At 36.1% G+C, this 21,907-nt stretch overlaps 1 protein-coding gene and 1 non-coding gene across 5 annotated transcripts in view; one reads left to right on the forward strand and one right to left on the reverse strand.

Moving 5' to 3' along the window:
- The first annotated feature begins 1,536 nt into the window (after positions 1-1,536).
- Positions 1,537-1,609, forward strand: Trnaa-agc. Its single transcript has one exon. It is a non-coding gene; the product is annotated as a tRNA-Ala (tRNA).
- A 900-nt stretch (positions 1,610-2,509) lies between these two features.
- Positions 2,510-21,907, reverse strand: part of Musk (muscle associated receptor tyrosine kinase) — a 93,440-nt gene continuing 74,042 nt past the window's right edge. For 2 of the 4 annotated variants that reach the window (XM_015492207.2, XM_048783224.1), the window contains 6 exons: positions 16,089-16,264; positions 15,395-15,418; positions 11,035-11,236; positions 10,103-10,294; positions 8,576-8,724; positions 2,510-3,798 (listed from right to left, as the gene is read on the reverse strand). In XM_015492207.2, coding sequence (XP_015347693.1) covers positions 3,116-3,798; positions 8,576-8,724; positions 10,103-10,294; positions 11,035-11,236; positions 15,395-15,418; positions 16,089-16,264 — 1,426 coding nt within the window. In that variant the 3' untranslated portion in view covers positions 2,510-3,115. The remainder of the gene's footprint in view (positions 3,799-8,575; positions 8,725-10,102; positions 10,295-11,034; positions 11,237-15,394; positions 15,419-16,088; positions 16,265-21,907) is intronic. The other 2 variants (XM_048783226.1, XM_048783225.1) reach the window with 1 other exon arrangement.

The following is a 21,907-nucleotide window of genomic DNA, read 5'->3' on the forward strand; positions in this document are numbered from 1 at the left end:
AAAAAAAAAAATAACTATTTCATCTATTGGTCGTCTTGATTAATTTAAATTTGCAATGCTGAAATACTTTTGGGGGTGCCTGGTCATTAAAAAGATTTGGATAGGGAATGGAATAACATGAAAGTAGAGCATGGATTTTGGAACAACCTGCAGATTACAAGTCACCCCTATAGTCACCTAGGTTCAGCTGTTTCCTCTCAAACATACAGAAGCAAGCCACGTTGTGGGTGAGCCCTTGTCCTTTTTGGATGATATGCTGGGCTCTATTGTTCTGTTCCAGTTACAAACTGTCTCTGTGCCCCTTTCTTCATCTAAAAAATGGGCCTAAAGATAGTGCCTACATCACAGGGATGTTATGAGGTTTAAATTAGTGTATTTAAAGGCCTTAGAGTATACATGGTAAGCTCTCAATATACACTAGCTGATATGATAATTTTTATTAGTACTATTGCTATATTGGGGTAAATGGGAGATCTAACTATTAGTTTTCAGTTGCTTTAAATATTTAATAAAATTGAGTGACTTTTATAATATTTGCTTGCTTGCTCACGTACTGTACTTACCTATATTTCTATGATTCTTTTGCCTTGGAATCTTGAAAACCCCAAAGATAGAGAATCCATGAGGCTGTAGAAGCCAAGAGGAAGAGACAGGCAGAAAGAGCAGGGAGTCAGGAAGGGAGGAGGGAGCAGAGAACAGCTCACAGTGGCAGAACAGGCCTGGGGCTGTGGAAACCTGGTTCTGAAAGACAGTGGGATACCTGGAGCCAAGCTTTGTGGTAGCTGCTCTGAATGACTGCCTTGCCCTGCTTTTCTGGAATTTAGCTTTTTCTAGTGGCCTGACTTCCCTGTCACTACAATAAACCTTTATCATCTGAGCAAACACAAAGACAGCTTTGAAATTTGCCAAGTATACATGACCCATATGTGAAGAATTTAAAATACACCATAGATATCTCCACTGAATTTCCAGATGTGCTTGGTGGCCCTCTCAACGTTTCTATGTGGTGGCTTCTTGATCTTGTTTGGACTCAAACTGCAGCTTGAGTCTTTATCCAGCCCTTTGGATGACAATATAAATTTTGGATTTTGACAATATAAATTTTGACTTTAAAGATTTGGTCTAAAGACTTGGTCTCAATACTAAATCTGAACTTCCCTGTTGATGAATCAGAATTGTGAATAAGTTCCTCTCTGCCATCGTCATAGTCCAGGGAATTAGCTCAACTGACAGGGAGATCAGACCCTTGACAGCTGGGCAGTGATACAGCTTGAGTAGTGGGCTGTTGGATTGATAGCAAGACGGTGTATGCAGGAGGAATTTAGGAAGTAAAACCAATAGGATACCAGGATTAAAAGAGAGGGCAAAGTCTAGGGTAATTTCCACCTTTTTGTCTTGGCTGTCTGGAGAGACTATGAATAAGGAGGTTTTTCCACCAAGAGTTGAATCGATACATTTGGCAGATTTGGGGGACATTCAGGTAAAGTTTTCCAGTAGTCACTTGGAAAATTCGATTTCAAAAATTCAGATCAGGGCTGGAGTTGTGGCTCAGTGGTAGAGTGCTTGCCTAGCATGCATGAGGCCCTGGGTTCAATCCCCAGCACCACATAAAAATAAATAAAATAAAGGCATTGTGTCCAACTACAACTAAAAAATAAATAAATAAAAAAAGAATTCAGATCATTTCTTCCTTTCCCAAACTACCAATTAGTTTGAAATAAAGCAAGCAGGTTTGGAGCAGACTGCTCTTTTCTGTTCCCTATTTGCTTATTTTAGGAGAATTGGTGTTCATGCTGTCTCAGGAATACACTCTTACATTTTGTGTTGGACTTAGATAAATATATATTATGTGGGGCTCCACTGAGAAGCATCAGAAATCTAAGTTCCAGAAGTTTTTGTTAAAAAAACAAAATAACATATAGCAAGATAGGTGAATACGCTGTGCATAAACATAGGAAGTAACACTATGTTTATGCTATGAACAATTGAATTGGTTTCTACAAGAAGAATGCACAAAAACATCAGTTTTGAAATAACTTGGAGCCACAAGAACATATTGTAACACCCCATATCAAACATCATGGTTTGAGAGATTTAATAGACAGCGGCAACAAAATTTGAAATGTGTGACTTCAAAGGCACAAATAGAAGAAAGAGATAATAATTTTAAAAGGATGTGTATGTACCAGTATATATAAAATATGTGTTTTTAATATTTTTATTTCTTCTAGGTGCTTATTATATGTATGAAATAAAGGAGAAAAAAAGCAGATACACAACTAAAAAAGTACAGAGAGGCCCAGAAAAAGGAAGAAGATAAAGGTTAAAGCAAAGTAATTAAGTTTTCAAAGAAAAAAGAAGAGTGATAAAATGCCATTTTTTCAGAAAAAAAATATGTAGAAATAAAATAAGCAGATTATATTCATGATAAATGCACACTAAGGAAAGTCTTAGCACTGGAGGAGCCAAAATAGAAAAAGGAACTAAGAATAACAGTAAGAATAGAGCCTTGCTGGTTTGTCATTTTATTCCTTAGAAACTCTAAAGTAGAAGCACAACTCTAGAATACAGACAAATATAAAACTATGCATTAAGTGCAAAAAAAGAAATTCAACCAAAACCTAGAGCCTGTCTTTTGGTGGTAAAAAAAAAAAAAATGATTTCTCCTGCTTTTTCAATTTCTGAACTTGACCTGATGTATCACGTGAAAACACTCTACTATTACAATGGACAGGAATCAACTCTATCAAAAACGAAGCTCTGAATCCCACTTCCTATAAAATTTAATACAACAGAGTCTTCCTCTGCCGCCAGCTAACTCAGGAACTGAATTCGATGATACTCTTTCCTGTACAATGTATGATACAAACTTTTCCCATGAGGAAGAGGAGCTCTCTCCTGTTATCTGACACATTTATTAGCCTATGTTTCCAATCATCAATTCCAATGGTTCTGTCCACCTAGGGGTTCTGTGCTGTCATTCCCCCCCACCTCTGGGAAACAAGAGGCAAGGGATGCTACTGTTACTCTTTCCCTTGTGGGCCTCTGCTGTAGCATTCCTCTGGCTCACTGAGTCTGACAGAGACTGCAGCATTTCATCTGAGAACCTTCAACCTTACACTCCCACTGTTCCTTCTGCCCTCTCACACATGCGTTCCAGAATTCGGTGGATGCTGGGGAAACTGGGCCTGTCTGCAGGCAGCTTGCTCCAACACAAACGCATTAGATTGTACAGCTCCAGGGGGCAGTTCTCAGGGCAGGAGAGGATGTTGCCATCACGCACATAGTAAATGACCTCCTCGTGGGCCATCCCATAGTAGGGCTGCAGGCCATAGGAGAAGATCTCCCAGAGGACCACACCATAGGCCCACACATCTGACTCTGTGGTATAGCGGTTGTAGAAAATGGACTCTGGTGGCATCCAACGGATAGGGATAGCATCGTTCTCATTAGCTTTGTAGTAGTCTGCTGAGTAGATGTTCCTGGAGAGGCCAAAATCTGCAATCTTCACCACCATGTTCTCACCTACCAGGCAGTTCCTGGTGGCTAAATCCCGGTGGACAAACTTGCGCTCGGAGAGGTAAGCCATGCCCGCTGCTACCTGCCGGGCAATGCAAAGCTGCTCAACACAGGAGAGGGGTGGGGGTCCTGGACTGGAGACCTGAGCCCTCGTGGACAGGTCACTGTGACTGAGGCTGCAGACAGTGTGAGGGGACATGCTGCGGAGGAACTCATTGAGGTCACCGTAGGCCATGTATTCAAAGAGCAGACACATAGGCTTCCCAATAGCACACACACCTGCAACCAAGTAGCACACTCAGTTAGCTGGTTTCCAGAATCACACAATGGAAAAAGCACTCCAAAAGCAAATGACCAGATCGGAAAATATGGGGCCCTATTTTGTTTTTCTTTGTTGACAGCATTATAGTCAAACCTTGACCCTCCTCTTTTGTTTAAACATTTCCTATTTACCTTTGAAGATTCAACTTTGTTATCCTTCTTAGGGGGGCCTCAGCTTCTGACTTTCCAGTTTCAGATTTTGCTTCTATTATCCTTCAACATAGTACCTATCCTCCCATTTTTTTCAAGATTCATTCATTTGAGATTTCTCCCCATTATTTTAGCACTTGGCAAGGAGAGACTATGTCTTATTCCTCTTTAGATTCCCCACGTCTCCCGATGTGTCTGGCTAACCAGGTGCTCCATGTTTGGCGAGTGAGTTCATGAATGGATGTTTGCTCTCAGTAGGTGGCGTAATTGCTCGGTTTCTATTTACTTCTCTGAAGAATTATAATGAGGAAGATGTATCAAGTTTGGAAAGAATAGCAAAAACGATCCAAGATATCCTCGACTAAGTATTTAGAAAGCTATAGTAAAATATTTTGAAATTTAGGCATAAATAGAGTTTTAGAGTTAATGCCAGGAGGACATTTGCAGATCTTAGGACTGCTATATTTGAGAAGGAAGCCGGACAACTTGGAATATTAGATCAGATGGGTGTAATTTCACATCACCATAAAAATAGATTGCTAGATTTATTATTTTTTCAGACCAAAATTAGAAGCTTATTTTTTTAAAAAGGGACATAGGAAATAATGTTATCTTTATTTATTTATTTTGGAGTTATTTTTTAATTCCAGGGGCTATAGCAATCAGCATATTTGAGAAAATTAAAGCAATGTCAACTGGATCTAATTGAAGATTTCTTCTATAAGGTCATCTTTAGTCAACAGGGATTTACCTACCTCATCAACTGGTGTTACCACTGTTAACGCCAGTTGAATTGATTTTAAAAGAATTCTTATTTTGGGAAAAAATAATGACAGTGTGATTTTCTGAGAAAACGAAATCTTCTGGAACTGAGGTTATTTAATGAAATGTTTTACTTCTTCATGCAGAAAATATTATATAGAAAATTTCTACTTTATGATGGTTATAAACAATTATATATTCATGTATATTATATGTAATTTATAATTATGCATGTGAAAAAATATGTATATATTTAAGAGTTCAAAATGTTTTATATATTGTGATAACTCCAACCCCATTCTTAGTTGGGACTTCAAAGTAGAATCAAACTCTTAAGAGAAGGATTGTTTTCACTCTTGTAACTTCAGGCCTAGTTATCTGCCTGGCTCCCTGTGGCCTTTCAATATAAACTGCTGGGTGAATGGATTTAAAGATGGAGAGGTGAATGGGTATAAGAAAACATCATGCCTATTCCAACCCATGTCTTTCAATACTAATGTGACATCTTCAACAAATCATCTTGTGTCATCGTGCTATTTCCTCAACTAGAATATTGGGTAAGAGTCTATAATTTCTAATGCCTCTTACTTTTGAAAAATTCAGCATAGCCTTGCATTTATACCCATCTCAAATTTACAATTACAAAACCATTATTTACTAGGATTTCAATAAAACAGAATCGATTTTTAAAATACAAACATGTTTAATGAGTGCCTGATAGTCTACATGTGTGAAACAAAGCAACTTTCTTTCATTGAAGGTAAATGTTATAGATTTTTCCAATTCTCCTTTTACCATTGTCATCTCATTTAGATGGTACTAACTTCCAAGAAACTGTGAGGCTGGTGGAACCACATGCATGAATGATTACTGCTTATGTACACTTAAGTAAAAGCAGACCCTGTGTTTATAGGCTGTTGATGTGGAATTTGAAGATGGCATTTAGCAAACGGTAATATAAGTCTGAGTTCTTGTTGGGCAATAAAAATGAGGGAAAACTCTTACTAGTGATGTTTAAACATGCCACCACAGTAATCACAAATTTGCAAATTGCACATAGTTTGTCTTTGAATCAATCCCAGGAATTCTAGATGTTGTAAAATTGTAACTACTTATATATAAATGCAGAGTCGACATTTTTAAGGAACAGTAAAACACTATTCTGCAACAAGAAAATATCTTGCTTTGGTGCTCATTGCATATTATTTCCAAAGGCTATTCAGTTACACAAAATTCAAGGAGCAAACTGTATTTATCTCTTGTCAGTACCTCTTTCAAAATCTAGTGCCCTATTTCCTATGCCTGATAGATGTTGACCTCTCGGGACCATGTGGTAAGAGGAACTCAGCTCTCCTCACTGATCATCAGCAATTCCTGATCGTCCCAGGTCACCATGTTTGACTGAGACTCAGAGATAAACCATCTAATTTAAAATGCACTCTTAGTCATGGTTTTGTGAAAGCTGGATTTGAAGTGGCCATAAACATTGAACAAGCAATAGACAATTGAAACCTGAAGTTAAGAGAGAAAGTAAAGATTTTGATTGTTGAGTTATCAAAATATTAGGGAGAGGGTCTGGGCCTGTCCAAGAAGAGTGGTTTGGAGGAATTGTGTAGAATAAGATGGGCAAGGACAGAATCCTTGGGCATACTGATTCTTGGAGTTGGGGGTGGCAATAGGTCAGGGGAAGAAGAGCCCTTGATCAGGACTAAGGGTGGAGGAAACTCCACAGTTGCCCCCAGGGTCATTTTACAGTCCTTCTCTCACTGCATATAACCTGCTCACTTTCAACTTTTAGAAATCCTTCCTATGGAGCCTAGAACACACCTTCCCCCACCTCCACATTTTTATTGGTGGGTAATAGTTGCACATAATGGTGGAGTTTGTTGTTACATATTTTGTACATGCACAAAATATAACAATATAATTTGGCCACTGTCACTCCCCAGTATTTCCCCTTTCCTTCTCCTCCTCCCTCCCCCTGGTCCCTTTTCTATTGGTTGCTCCTTTTCAGTCTGTTTTACTGTTCATATCATTTTCACTCTAAATGTTGCAGTGCTGCAGGGCTGAATCCTTGGACCTCTTTTCTTTTGCTGACTTCCTTTTCCACTCCTTAAGTGTCTTTTTTTAAATATTTATTTATTTTTTTAGTTCTCGGCGGACACAACATCTTTGTTTGTATGTGGTGCTGAGGATCGAACCCAGGCTGCACGCATGCCAGGCGAGCACGCTACCGCTTGAGCCACATCCCCAGCCCCTCCTTAAGTGTCTTAGTCTCATGACTTTAAATATTTATATGCCCTCATGATTTCTGATTTATACCTGCAACCAGGACATCTTTTCTGAACTTGAGACCTCCACATCCACCTGCCTGCTTAGTTTTATCTGGATGTTGCGTGAGCATCTCAAAAGAAAAAAAAAGTTTTAAAAAGAACTCCTGCTTTCTACTAAGGAAACCTGCAAATAGTGGGAAGCATCTCTTAAAATGAATTCTCCCTCTCTTTCCAGTGGAGACACCCGCTCCTCCTGGTCTTACCCAGCTCAGTCAGTGACCCCTTGATTCTCTCAGCTGCGAAGCTGACACCCACTCTCCTTGAGTCTTTCCTTTTTGCACAGCTCCCATTTGGTCTGTCAGAATGTTATTTGGTGGCCCCCTGAATTACACAAAGAGCCCCATCACTTCTCAGGCTCCTCTATACCACTCCCTGGGGGCACACCACCCAGCTTTTCTTTCCGTTATTGAAATACCTGTTTACTGTCTCCTTGCTTTTATTGCCTCCTTTCAGACTATGTTCAATAAAGCAGCCAGAGAAGTTCTGGACAAATGCCAGTCATGTCACATCTTGTCAAGTCTTGGCTCAAACTCTTCATTTACTTCCCATTTTATTTAGAGTAAAAGCCAGTTTTTAATAAGGTCTAACAGAATCTTCCGACTGTTCCCATGACTTCCCCTCTTAGGTCTTGTCCTTGATAACTCTCTCTTGCTAATTCTGCTTCAAGCCTCTCCTTGCTCTTCTCCAAGCACAGGAGACACACTCTTGTCATGGGGAATTTTGCAAATCTTATCATTCTTCTAGGGACACTCTTTCCCATGCTATCCACATTGCTACTCCCTTACCTCCACTAGGTCTTTATATAAATGTCACATTTTTACCGAAGTATTCAAATAGTTTACCTTACAGTTCAAAGAGTTCTCCTCTGCCTTGATTTATAAAAAGTCTTTGGCTATAATATTTCACCATACAATATTTTTATGTGTTTATTTTTATTATCTGTCTTTCTCAAATGAATGTAGGCTCTGTGAGAGCAGGAATATTTGTAAGTTTTGTTCGCTGCTCTGTGATTATACAAACCAAATATTTGTTAAGGGTTTGTTACATTTATGAATCCAAAAATAAATAGGAACACTGCAATGAGTAAAAACAATTTAAATTGCTGTTCTTGTGGCATTCTAGTTGGAGAAGAAAAAGAAGAAACAAAACAAATCGTAAAATACAGAGACTATTTTGATATTAATAAATTGTGTAGTGGAGAAGCATTGTCAATGAGAGATTATGTAGGGACATTTAAAACATTTTTTATAAATAGGAAGATGGAGGAAATTTGATTTGATGAAATTAAACATAATGAATTCAGTAAGCATTGAACATCCTCCAGGGTTGAAACAGAATAAATGTTGGGACGTAGGTGAAGAGGCTGATTTTGGGAAGGGACAGAGACATTAGGAAGCAAAGGGAAAAGCATAAATAAGTGAAATATAAAAGAAGAAAAACTTGGAAATCCTGTTTTCTGATGAAATAAATTTCTTCATATATTTTCATACCTAAGAGTTTCACGATGTTGGGGTTGTCGAATTCTGCCATGAGAGCGGCCTCCCTCTGAAAATCTGCCTGCATATCTGCTGAGGCTTCTTCTTTGAGCATCTTTACTGCCACCATAGTGAAAGGTTCGTAGGGAAGTAGGCCAGGAGCCCTGAGAGATAAATTTATTGATAAAGAAACCAAGGAACAGGAAGATTATGTGTACCCACCTTATGGCCCTAGATATCCCCACATTACCTCGTCTTTCCCAGAGCCACAGAATCAGTTGTACTTCAAACTCCTTGCCTCCAATTAATAAAACTCACTGGGGCTGTTTTCCGCATAGATTAAGGTTGAGAAATGCATTATTTATCAATTATTGGAATTCTAAAGTGCAAAGACCTAATGAACTATCATTGTGCTCTAATGCCTTAATCTCTGGCCAGAATCTAAATTCCTTGAAGGTAAGGATTGTGACTTATTTATCTTTCTATCCCTCATATAATGTACAGCTTGCTTATTTTTGGTTCCCAACAAGTATTTGTGTGAGATGTTCACCATCATGTAATCTTGACACCTCGGCTGCTACGAATATAGGTCAAGATGTATCTTTATGTAAAAAAGTTTTGTTTTTTTTTGGCAGGGGTACCAGGATTAAACCCAGGAGTGCTTAACCATGAGCCACAGCCACAGCCCTTTTTTTAAAAAAAATAATTTATTAGTTGTTGATGGACCTTTATTTATTTATATGTGGTGCTGAGAATCGAACCCAGTGCCTCACACATGCTAGGCAAGCGCTCTACCACTGAGCCACCACCCCAGCCCCACCCCAGCCCTTTTTACTTATATATTTTTTAAATTTTGAGACAGGATTTTGTTAAGTTGCTTCGGGCTTTGCTAAGTTGCTGAGGCTGGTCTTTCTGTGCAGAGAGGGTGTTTTATTCCATTTCACACAAAAGCAAAAAATGGGCTAATGCTGGCCCTAATAATACTCCTTTATAAGCTCATGATTTTCTCCATTTTTGTGGGATTTTTCCCCCCTTTCTGTTTTGTTACTCCATTGACATGTATGTATGTTAAACTCTGAATTCTTAAATTGAAATGCTAATTCAAAATAAACATCAAATGGAGAAAATAACAACAGGAAATTAAAGAGAATTAAATTTGAGAATTCTTTCCTAAGAGCAATGGAAGAAATTTTGGTTCAAAATGTAAGACAATTTTTTTTTCTAGAAAGAAAATGAGATTGAACTATTAGTAATTTCTTGGGATTTGAACAAGAGACATTTATATTTCCTATAAGTTACTTCTTTGAAATGCAATAAAATATTTTCTTTTCACGTTCATGCCCATTTTCAAGACAAAAGGGGAAGCTATCAAGATTTAAAGTATAGCATGTAATATGAATAAAGTTAATGATGTAAAGAATTAACAACTATTTAAAAATATATGTACACACACACACACACACACCTCAGACTAATGGTCAGATAATTTTCAGACATGACATATTTCAATGGAGAATTTTTTTTTCCCATGGGTAACTTTACCTTGCTTGAAAGACCCTTCCAAATGCTCCCTCTCCAATATCTCTCACATATTCAATGTTATTCCTTGGATACTCCAGACTGAGCAATTTGGGATTCAGAAGGAGTGGCATCCTCTGGTACATGGGGTTAGGATGCAGCCTGTCTAGGAGGAGCTCAGAAGGCAGTGTGGTGAGGGTTACTGCTGCTGCTTCTCTGTAGGTAAGACAGGCAAGACAAATAATGAGTTCAAGGGCAGGTAAAACCTTTGCACTCAAACTTAGATCATCCTGAAAGTTGTGGCATTTGGGAAAAAAATAAAACCAATTGTACTTAGGCAGCCACAGGATCTTCAGTTTGAAAGCAATAAAATATTTTGTTTTGTCTAGAGTCAAAAGGCACATTTTTCTCAAGAATTTTGTCACTATCCAAATTGGCAGGGGCAATGGGATGAGGAGAGGATATGGGGAGCAGAAATATCCATTTTCTTCCAAAGTATTAAGTTCTATCTGTTGTGAAGTAACTTTAGGACATGTGATTGCAGGCAAAAAGAAAGTCATTGACTTTGTTTGTTTGTTTTGGTACCAGGGATTGAACCCAAGGATGCTTAACCACTGAGCCACATCCCTAGCCCTTTTTATTTATATATTTTAAAATTTTTGAGATGGGGTCACGCTAAGTTGCTTAGGGCCTTGCTAATTGCTGAGGCTGACCTCAAACTTGCTATCCTCCTGCTTCAGCCTCCCAAGTTGTTAGGATTATAGGTGCACTGCACCTAGAAATTATCAACATTTTCAAAAATCATGATAAGGGCTGCTTAATTTCAAAGCAGGGCTATGGATTCTCTTAGAGGCTGGAGGTATTGTGTATATTCCTCTTTCTATCCCCAATTCCAATATTAAATATGTAGGTTTTAAAATATTATTCTGTGTGATTAGCTTCAACTAAGATCTCACCTTTTCTTATTTTTCCATTCTTTTCTTCTTCGGCAGCAATAAAGAGTAGTTATTGTAAGAAGCACAAATACTGCAAAACTGGACATGATGGAGATTATTACAGTCATGGAGTACGTAGGTGAGACAGAGAAGGAAGAAGATGAGGAAGAAGGCAAATTGGGAATGTCCACACTCGGCTTTGAGGACGTCATTGGTGGGAATGCTGAAAGTAAACGGTAATTCTTTTCATTCATTCTCAAACCTTTAAGAAGCAGTTTTTATATCAAATAAACCAGTAAATTAAATTTAATGTTCAGAATGTGCTCATGTATTGGATTCTCCCTGGTTACATATCTATAAAATCCAATTGTGCACATAGAATCATATGACTTTAAAGATGAAACTCAAAAGAGAATTTTTTTTTCTCCCAAGAGAAATGTGGATTCCGGGCTAGTGCTCTTTGTACTGTGTTGTATTGTCTATGATTGACAACAGTTGTGAAAATGGTTAAATACAATATTTCTTGTAATAATACTGTAGTCAATTGTCTAGAGTGAGCTTTTGTACACATGTACTATCAGTTTACAGACAATAAAAATAATGAAAGGAGACTAAAAAAATGAAAACATTAATATACAAATGAGCAGAAGTTAGTTCTTCTAAAACTTAAATTCTTGCCAAACTCCAATGTTAAAGGCCATTGCAATTTAACAACAATTAATATACGCATTACTGCTGAAGACCAAAAGATGCCATACTTGTGCCATTCTGTAGGGTGCAAAGGCTGTTGCATATGTACTAAAACAACTTGGTTAATTATATTCTGACTCCTCTTTATAGATTAAGACAAGAACACAGACATATAATAGTTTAACAACATAACTTAACAAGAATGTTTTAATAGCTAGGAATGAACTTTGTACCCTAAAAGAGAGAATAAACCTTTCAATGTTTATGGAATACTGAGACACATAATCTTAAGCAAGGCTATAAAGGCGTTTCAAATTTCAAAAGCTAAAATTATGCAGATATACTCCTGACCAAATGCAGTTAATATAGATTAAGTAAAATCTAATAGGATTTTTAGAATTCTATAAATTTTTAGATTAAAAAAGGTAAGAGTAGCCAGAGTTATAGGTTAGATTTTTTTTTTTTTTCTGTGCTGGAGATTCAGCTCAGGGCCTCACACAAGCTAGGCAAATGCTCTACCACTGAGTCACACCCCAACTTCAGAAAAAACTTTGTGGGTATGAGACTTGACCAAAGCTGTGCTTACTGATAAACTCATAGTGTTATCTCCTTACATTAGATATAAAGGAAGAAAGAGAATAAATGCTATATTTAGTTCAAGACTTTGGACAAGAAACAATAACTACAGAAAACAAAGAAAACAGGTGATAAAATAATAGCCATATGCAAGCAGAAATTAATAAGTTAGAAGGAAACAAAACTGATAGAGTTGAACAATAGAGTAAAAAACTAATCCGTGGAATTTTAAGAAAAGAATAAGGCACAAACAAAATTAGGAAAGGTAAAGGAGTTATGACAATAGATTCAAAGATCAATAAAAATGCAATAATACATAATTGTGCAATCACTTTCTTTAAATCTTAAGGAAAATGTTAGGAATATGTTAGTTACCAAATTTGAAGAATAAGAAAAGGTGAATATAGCCATAGTCAAGAAATTAGTTTTAAAAGTCACTGTAGGATTATGATTATAATTTAGTCTTGAAACAGAGAAAACTTCCATATTTTATGATATGTTCCAGTAAGAGAAAAATCTTTTGAATTCTTCCAGGAAGTTGCAATACTAATATCACAACCTGCAATGTTATCACAAAGGAAAAGTGCGTATGTAGATTATACAACAGATTCAGAAGATCCTAAATGAAATATTAGCAATTGACTGCAATATAGTAAAAGAACAATGAAATGACATAAGGGAACGTAGTAACATCACATTACAAAGTCAAAAGAAAAATTTATCCCAGCAGAGGCCTAAAGCCATTTGATAAAGGACATTTGTAGAAGTAATGGTTACCAGAGGCGACTGTATCTGACTTCTTAGTCTGGAATGGACACGATGGTTACGCCCTGGCCACTACCAGCTAAGCAAAGGAAAGCCTTCATGCCATTTGAAATAGGACACTTGTAACAGCAGAGGTTACAAGGGGTGCTTAGTTCAGGAGTGGACACAGGGATTGTGCCCTGATCACCAATAGCTAAGCAAGTGGCTTTGAAGCCCATGGAGGTCCAACTTGGTCCCTGTTGTGACTCAAGCAGGCACCTGGGGCTAGAGAAATGTCAGCAGAGCACTAAAACATCTGTATGGGAGGGATGACAGCGTTCCTCTTCAACACCACAGCAGGGGTGGACCCAGACGTCCTGGGTCCACTCGGACTGGCTTGAAAGCTGGGCCAGTGCTCTCCAGACTAAAGCCCCCCTAGGCTTCTTCATCCAAGTAGGGAAGTTCCTTAAGTGAGTGAGCTCTGCTTCTTGCTAACAGTAAAGTAGAAGCAGTTATTAAAAGACAGGGAGAAATGACTATTTTTGTACCTGGATTTTACAGTTTGTATCATATCAAACACATGATGCAGCATAATGAAATCTGTAAAATCAGTAAAGTCACTAGTTAAGTATAAGGACATTTTTTTTTCTAAAAAATATCAGAAAATAAAATTTAATGGCATGTTTAAAGAAAAATCCATGAAGACTCATTAAGATTTAATTTTAAATGCAAGAAGTTAAAGAGTTTGAACAATAATCTTGCTGTAAGGATTTAAATGTATCTTCTTTTCAGAATAGTTCTATTTGTTTATTCCTTGATTATTGCCTCTGATCTATTTGCTCTGATCTTCCCTACAGCTACATCAATTATCTCTTTGGATCTAAATTATTGATTTGTATTTCCATTCTGTCTCCATTTTACCTTTCTTTTTTTTTCTGATCAATTTTATCTCTTTATCCTTTTCCTGTGAACATGAGGGGAGTTTATTTACTCATCTATCCATACATAAATACATTCACTGAATCAATATTGATTGTTAGGCATCAAGAATGCTGTGGTGATCATGACAAGCCTTGTCATGTGCACCATGGAAGAGAGTGTAATCTCAGCTTTTGAGCAGTCCAACCAAGAAAGGTAATTAATGTGGAAACCTTCTAGTTTCATTCTGAGGATTTCTGCTTTCCGGTAGGTCAAAGCATCATTCAATAGAAGTTAGTTTCAAGGGCACCCTTTCCCAGCAGCCTTCCTGGGTCCTTTCCAAGGGATTTTGTGACAACCCTTTTAAGACCATTCAGTTTACCTTCATAAACATTATATGGACAATTAGCTATCTTCAAAAGCACTTATCTTTATTCTGTTGCATAGGAGGGTAACAGATAATGATTGTATATATGTAGTATACTACTATATTTTTCATAAAAACTCAGAAAAAGGATTTTTAATTTTTTCACCACAAACAGATGAAAAATGTTTGAGACAGATATGCTTACTATGATTCAAACATCACATAATGGATCCACATATTGAAACATCACACAGTGCCTCATAAATACATATAATGTTATGTGTTAACTACAAAAAAACACTTAAAAATTCTACAAATTGTATCTCAGATCAACTTCATCAAAATAAGTATGAGACCCAGGCAATAGCACTTTTTAAACCTCTCTGGGTGCTCAGTGTGTACATGGGATGGAGGACCACACTGAGCACCCCTTACTAAGATCAGCAGAAACTCATCTGATTCTACAGGTAAAATGAGAAGAACATGAGATTCCAGTACATATTTAAGATAGTCTCCATCTGATTAGTATAACTAATTTTAGAATCAAGAAAAAAATTGGGGGAAAAGTGAATCCTAGATATTATTTTCTTTACAATTTTTTTCTTATGATTATACAGAAATTTTTCTACAATGAACATGGAATTCTCACACAAATAATAAACTTTTGGGAAAAAAATACAAAATGCTTATCTTCCAAAAGAAGGACTTGTCAGTTGCAAATCAGCTCAAAGAAATAGCTGTAGTCACACATGAATGATTAGATAAAAAATAATGAATGCAAAATCAGAAGATGACATTTTAAACTTGGCTTATCTTATAGATATATAAGGCATAAAACAAGCTAAAAACCTTGAAGGGGGAGATGTCTGTCATTTGTGTCCTTCACTAAATATGATGACTTCTATAGTCTAATTAGAAGCTATAAACTATGATCTTCTCATGTTGTATCCTGGGTTAATATGGTGCAAAGTCTTTGAGGGTGCTTTACATTCTGTTCTAAAAATCATGAAGAATGAGTGTAAATCCGCATGCATGAATCCAATTACATACAAATAAGGTTTCAAGGGCACAAATAAAATTACTTACTTGTTAGGTTTTCTTTTTTATAATCTGAAGGGAAAGGATAAAAATTTGTTTTAAGTGAGCATCCAGATATCTCATGTATTCTGTGAGAGAGTGCTAAGAAATGCAAGTTCACTTTCAGTTTTTTAATATATAACTGGAAAACATTATTTGCATTCAAATGTGAAAATTACGTCTTTGAAAATTAAACCAGCTGTTAGGGATAACAACATAGTTCCTTACAAACGAAGTTCATTAAAGCAACATGCAGCAATTCAGTTTTGTTTCGTGAGATCAGCGTTTTCAAACATGTGGCTTATTTTTGCATGCCTAAAAATCTGCTTCACTGGCTAAGAAAGAGGACTTTATTCCTTTATTCCACTCTTTTGACAAAATATGTTTCTTAGCCATTTTTTCTGCACATTCCAGAAAAACGTTACAAGTTCTCATAAGCTCCCTATAAAATAAAGATCTCAAGCAGCAGTGACCTTTAATTTGTTTTAGAACAAATGGAATGAAACTATGCTAACCTGTGCAATTAGGATAGCATTAGGATTCCACTTATTAGGTATGTAAGGAAGGCAAAACTCAAAAAAAACAATTAGAAATGCCTAGAAAGCCTAGAAATATTAGGAGCTTTCAGTTCACACCTTAGTTTATTCAAAACAGTACATTTATTTTAACTTCCATAGTCTTGGGGTGGGGGAGACTCTGTTACCTAAATGTGGCAGTCTGGTACAGGCCTTGGGATCCCAGTGCATGCTGGGAAGCTTGCTGCAGTCTGGCACAGAGAGCAGATGCATCCCGGATCTGTAGAGTCCTCTGTGGGTCTTTTCTTCCATCATCAGCCATTCTTTTGCACAGAAGAGCTCCTTTACTGCCAAGCAGTACTCTCTAAAATATTGTATGGAGAACAAAACTTGATGAATTATGGCATGTTAAAGCCAAATCTGTGGTGGAGCTTATTCTGTATTTTCAAAACATCATCATAATTCATCGCCTGTGCTTGCAAAAGCATTTTTGAAAGGACTCCTTTACCTTAAATAATGTGAGGCCTTATGAGATATGGTATATTATGCTGTGAGATTAAATACTATCTTGTTTTGTTTTCTCAGGGTAATTAATGCTACTGGGGAAAGGAGCTGTTCAATTTAACAGGCATTATGAGATTAGGAATCCCCAATATGTCTTCTCTCAACTTCATATTAAAATAACCATAAAGGTACAAAAACAAGCTACATAGAGTTTAAAACATCATGCATACTAAAAGCCATGAATCATTTTCAATCAGTTTCTAGCCTGGGAAATTTTTCTATATTCTCAGCGTCACTGGGCAGGGTTTAAGGCACACATTATGCACATCTGCATGTTTTGTTCTCTAAAACAGAACTGCACCATCTCCACGGAGTTTATAGGAGGGAATGCGGTTCCTGACCCAGCCCTCTTCCCCAGAAGCATTGTCCTGTCCCCTGGCTGCGTGTGCGTCCATCTGAGAAAGCCAGAGTAGTGTCTATTTGAATATAAAGCTGTTATGTTCATCTATAATCCAGGAAATGAGTGAAAAAACTGAAGAGAGATTAGTTGGAATATTTGGATTTGGGGGATTAATATTAGCTTAAGGGTGATATGACAAAGCTATGTCAGAGAAATTTGGTTAATGCCAAATTAAGATATTTGGGATTAATAAGAGGAAATGAAAGATAATTAAGGAACATAGCAGGCGCCCTTCTTTCAATATCTGAGGGATTCAGAGAGGACGGAGTTGTGTGTGTGTGTGTGTGTGTGTGTGTGTATACACATTTATTCAGATGCCCAATAATGTCTTTTTAACACTCATGCCTATTCTCCTGCTTGCCCAACTTGCCAATATTGATGGATGAATTGTCTGTAGGATGAACAAGGGAGATCATGAGCATAAAAATGAGATTTAGAATTTGGGGTATGTTTGCAAGAGAAGGGAGAATGAAGCAAAAACAAACAAACAAACAAACAAACAAACAAAAACCCTGGAGAGTGCTGCTTAACTTGCTACCTTTTATGTCTGAATCTTGCTCCTGGCTTGCACAAGCACATCTTCTTGTATTTAGACAGATAGAGATCTTCCCCAAGGGTATTCTTATATATGATCATGAAATCAAATGTAAAAGCTAAAAATAATGTTCCCCAAATTGAGCATATGCCAATAAAATATAAGTAAACAGCATTAATTTGGCTTACAATTCCAGACAAAGTTGCAAACAACAAGCATGGAGGATTCAGTACAATTATTCTAGCTTAATTAGATGTACCCTGAATATCCTGTTTTTAAAATGGCAAGTTTTCTGCATTATTTTCTGCACTCAGGATCTCCATCACCCTAGTCCTCATTATTTTTTCTAAGTTTGTGTATAAATTATTTATTATGTTTGTTAATATATCCCAAATGCCTAGACCAGCTTTTGGAGCCTAATAGGAGATCAAGAAATGTTTGTGAGTAGATGGAATTCCCTGTCATTCACGAGAAAAAGGACACATTATGAAATGACTGTTTTAAATTAGAAAATCATGAGCAACGGTAGGCTCCTAAAAATCTCACAAGAAATTAGAAGTACAATGCAAAAGGGCTGAAGACCTTTGAACCACTAAAGAATAAAAACAAATGGAACTTTTACAAAAGATCTAACAAGCAAGCAAGAAAGCATAAAATGATAATATCTGAAAATCAGAATCTCAAGAAAACATCCTTAGGAAAATTATTAGTGTGTAAAATTTTTATGTATCATTAATGAACTATTGGATCAAACTGATAAAAATCAGAGTAGAAAGGACTGAATATTTTAATTAAAGGTGATACTAATATTTTCATAATACATTTTAATTTTATCCTTAAAAATATAGTCTTTTAAAATGTAAAATTTTTATAACTATTGATTATACATTAGAGGAAAAAAATTCCATAAAGTAAAAAATGAGCCAGGTCTGGAGGCACACATGTGAAATCCCAGTGACTTACTTAAGAGGCTGATGCAGGAGGATTACAAGTTTGAGGTAAGCCTCAACAACTTAGCAAAACCCTATCTCAAAACAAAAAAATAAAATGGGCTGGGGATATAGCTCAGTGGTAAAGCACCCCTGGGTTCAATCCCCAGTATCAATCAATCCAAAAATGTGAAACATTTTAGTTTGTATTTTCTCACTCTGACGTGAATAAATGTTTTCACATGAGAATTTGAAAAAATAATTTTGCAATAAAAATACTTATCTAATAACAATTAGAATTAGGGGGACAATAGCACACTCAATTGACTTACAGATTTAGGAGATATTTAACTCTGCTATGCTAGTAAAATTCAGATCCCAATGAAAGGAATTTTTTCCTTAAAAAAATCAATTACTTTAAATCTTAAAAAAAGAACATCTGTGGCCTCATGCATATAAACCAACATAGGATATAAATGTTAGATGTTTTCTCAATAAATATCTTTTTTGTGCTAACATATAAAGAGATAAAATTCAATATTTTTTAAGGAGAGAGAATTTTTTAATATTTATTTTTCAGTTTTCGGTGGACACAACATCTTTATTTTATTTTATGTGGTGCTGAGGATCGAACCCAGCACCCCGCGCATGCCAAGTGAGCGCACTACCGCTTGAGCCACATCCCCAGCCCTCAATTTTAATTCTGGTAAAATTTCCTAAATTTTAGTTAAGAAAGGAGATTCTAATTAAGAAAGAGGTCTATCATTATCTATAGATCATATTATTTCTGGCAGAGAAACCACAAGACTATCAACCAAAAAATCTAATAGAATTCTGTAAGATGGTTGATACCATAAAATAAAAATAGTAGCTTTATTATACACTAACAAGAACGTCTTAAATAAAGAGGAAAAAATACCCAGTGTGTGGATAAGGATTCGTGATTTATAATTGACAAGACTTGATCCCTCTCAATCATTAGAAGATATAATGCCAAAAAATTGGAACAGACTAAGAACTGCATGAATATACTCTAAATATTTCCTTGTCCAAAAGCTGGTGTCTGGCTCGTATTAATGAGTGGGTAATCTTGAGTGGCCTGACATGTCTATCATAACTTTCCTTTTGATGCTGCAGTTGTTCACATTAATTGCTTTAAAGTTCTTAGGCAGTGACAGGAAGAGCTTGTCCCTAATTATTTGCTCACCTCCACCACCCCAATAAGTAAAATCAGCAATAAAAACAAACAAACAACTGCCACATGCAGCAACATGGATGAATGTCAAAAACGTGACACTTTGCTGAGCAGAAGAAGCCAGATAAGAAATGGTACATGAGTGTAAAATTCAGGAACAAGCAAAACTAATCCATAGTCAGAAAAATCAGAACAGCAGATGCCTTTCGGGATCATTGATTAGAATGAGCGTGTGTGCATTTTATGGGGGTAAAAACATTCTGTCTTTCCTGGACCAGTGGCTACAGACTTGTGTACCTGTGTCAAGACTGAACTTGATGTTTAAATGAGGTTCAGTTTGCTGTATGTAAACTATACTTCTACCAGCTAAATATCTCAATAAAAGAATATGGCATTCAAAACATTTCATTGAAATCTTCCAGAAAATGACATAGCTCAACTCTAAAATTTCAAAATTCTAAGGAAATTAATAACAATTTATCACAATAAGGAATGAGGGAGGTAACTGTATCACTGTTCTGTTGACATTCTAGTCCAGGGGCACAATTATATTGTAATTAGTACTCATGTTACAGTAACTGAAACCATAAACCACGCCTAACCATAAACTTAATAAGAAAAAGCAATGTGAAGGAAATCACCAAACTTTACTAACAGGCTAAGCACGATCTTATTAAAAGGAATGATGTAGCATGCTTCTGGGTGGGAATACTCAGTAAACACAGCACTTCTCTCAAATTGAATTTTATAAACTTTTTGTTATTCTAATCAAATTTTAAATGAAATTTACCTGTTGACTTTGTCAACACCTTTCAAAATTTCCTACATAAAAATAATTGCATTACAAGTAAACATTTTTTAAAAGATAAAACCATTCATTGCTAATGATATCATATGAATACAATATTATACTTTCTGATGTTTGTCTGAATCTGTGTAATGAAAGCCAAACTGGAATTTTCATAAAATAAGGTTCATTTTTAGATGAGATTTTTATCCGATGCAATGGCAAAGCTTGGGATAGCATGACTGTGTCAAATGGATGCAAAGCACGAAACTCATTATGAAAGAAGTGCTTGAAAGCTTCAACCTAGAACAGTCCAGCATGCATGATATTGTAAAGAGGGCACCGAGGCATGGCTTATTGGTGTTATGATAAATGCATTATTTTACAATGAAAGAGAAAGGATAGAAAAACTGATAATGTGGCAGTGGACAACTGACTCACTCCATGGAGTAAGTTTAAGAGTCTACTTTTCCTAAACTAAAATCATAAGAAAAACTTATAAAACAGGTATCTAATAAATTAGGGCACGTGAAAGGTTAACTGATTTCACTACCAAAAAAATGAATTAACAAATTTTGCCTCAAGAAATGACCTACATAAAATAGTTGTTCCTCTTTCTGAGACACACAGCAAAATGTTTATAGATGGAATAATAAAATATCTATGATATACTTCAAAATAAGTAATCTGGGATGGTGCTGCAGTGGGCTGGGTGAGTGGGAATGAACTGAGATTGAGTATGAGTTGATTTAAACTGAGTGACAGGTACATGGGCAATCTTTGAACAATGATCTCTACTTGTATACATATAAAAGTACCCATAATTTAAAAATTAAAAGAAAAAAAAGAACTGAATCAAAGGCAGAGGCTCATTTTGCAATGAGAAAAATAATTTGCAAACATAAATAAATAGTTAAATTATAATCTTACAATTTTATTAGATATGAGAGAGCAAACTAGTAGAAAAATGGGTACAGACTATAAACTGAAAACTTTTTTAAAAAGACCTAAAAGTATCAAGCACACAGAAGATTTTAATTTTCTTCTTTGTGACTTTATAAATATTCTGATCTTTATGCAATAGAATGATATGTTTTATAATCAGAAAACCACAATGACTATCACAAAAAAAGGAAACACATTTCTAATCAAATTATTATTTCTCTTCAGCAACTGTCCATAGCGTTGAGCTGATTCATCTGTCACTGCGTTAGTATGGTAACTATCCCAGTGACAGTGACAACCACAGATTACATAAGCAGTGCTACGGAAAAGGCTGATAGAATCTACTGTCGCATACTGTTGTTAGTTACACTTCTTATGTATTATATGTGTGCTACTTTCTAGTTAAAGGGCTTCATTATTGAGCAGAACTCCAACCATACAATTTTGAGAACTCTCTAAAGAAGCTTAAGAAACAGAAATGTAAATTTTAAAAGAGGCATTCAACAGACTCATTTGTTTTTGTTTTTTCTTTTTTCAAATAACTACAAGGGCATTTGAAAAATATTTCTTAATTTCCTGTAAGAATAATTTTTTGCTTCTTCTCACCACTCTTTCCCCCATTCTCTTTAGTTTTTCTTTCCTTCTCTTTCCC

This window comes from Marmota marmota, unplaced genomic scaffold (genome assembly GCF_001458135.2).
Source record: "Marmota marmota marmota unplaced genomic scaffold, marMar, whole genome shotgun sequence".
Taxonomy (NCBI): Eukaryota; Metazoa; Chordata; class Mammalia; order Rodentia; family Sciuridae; genus Marmota; species Marmota marmota.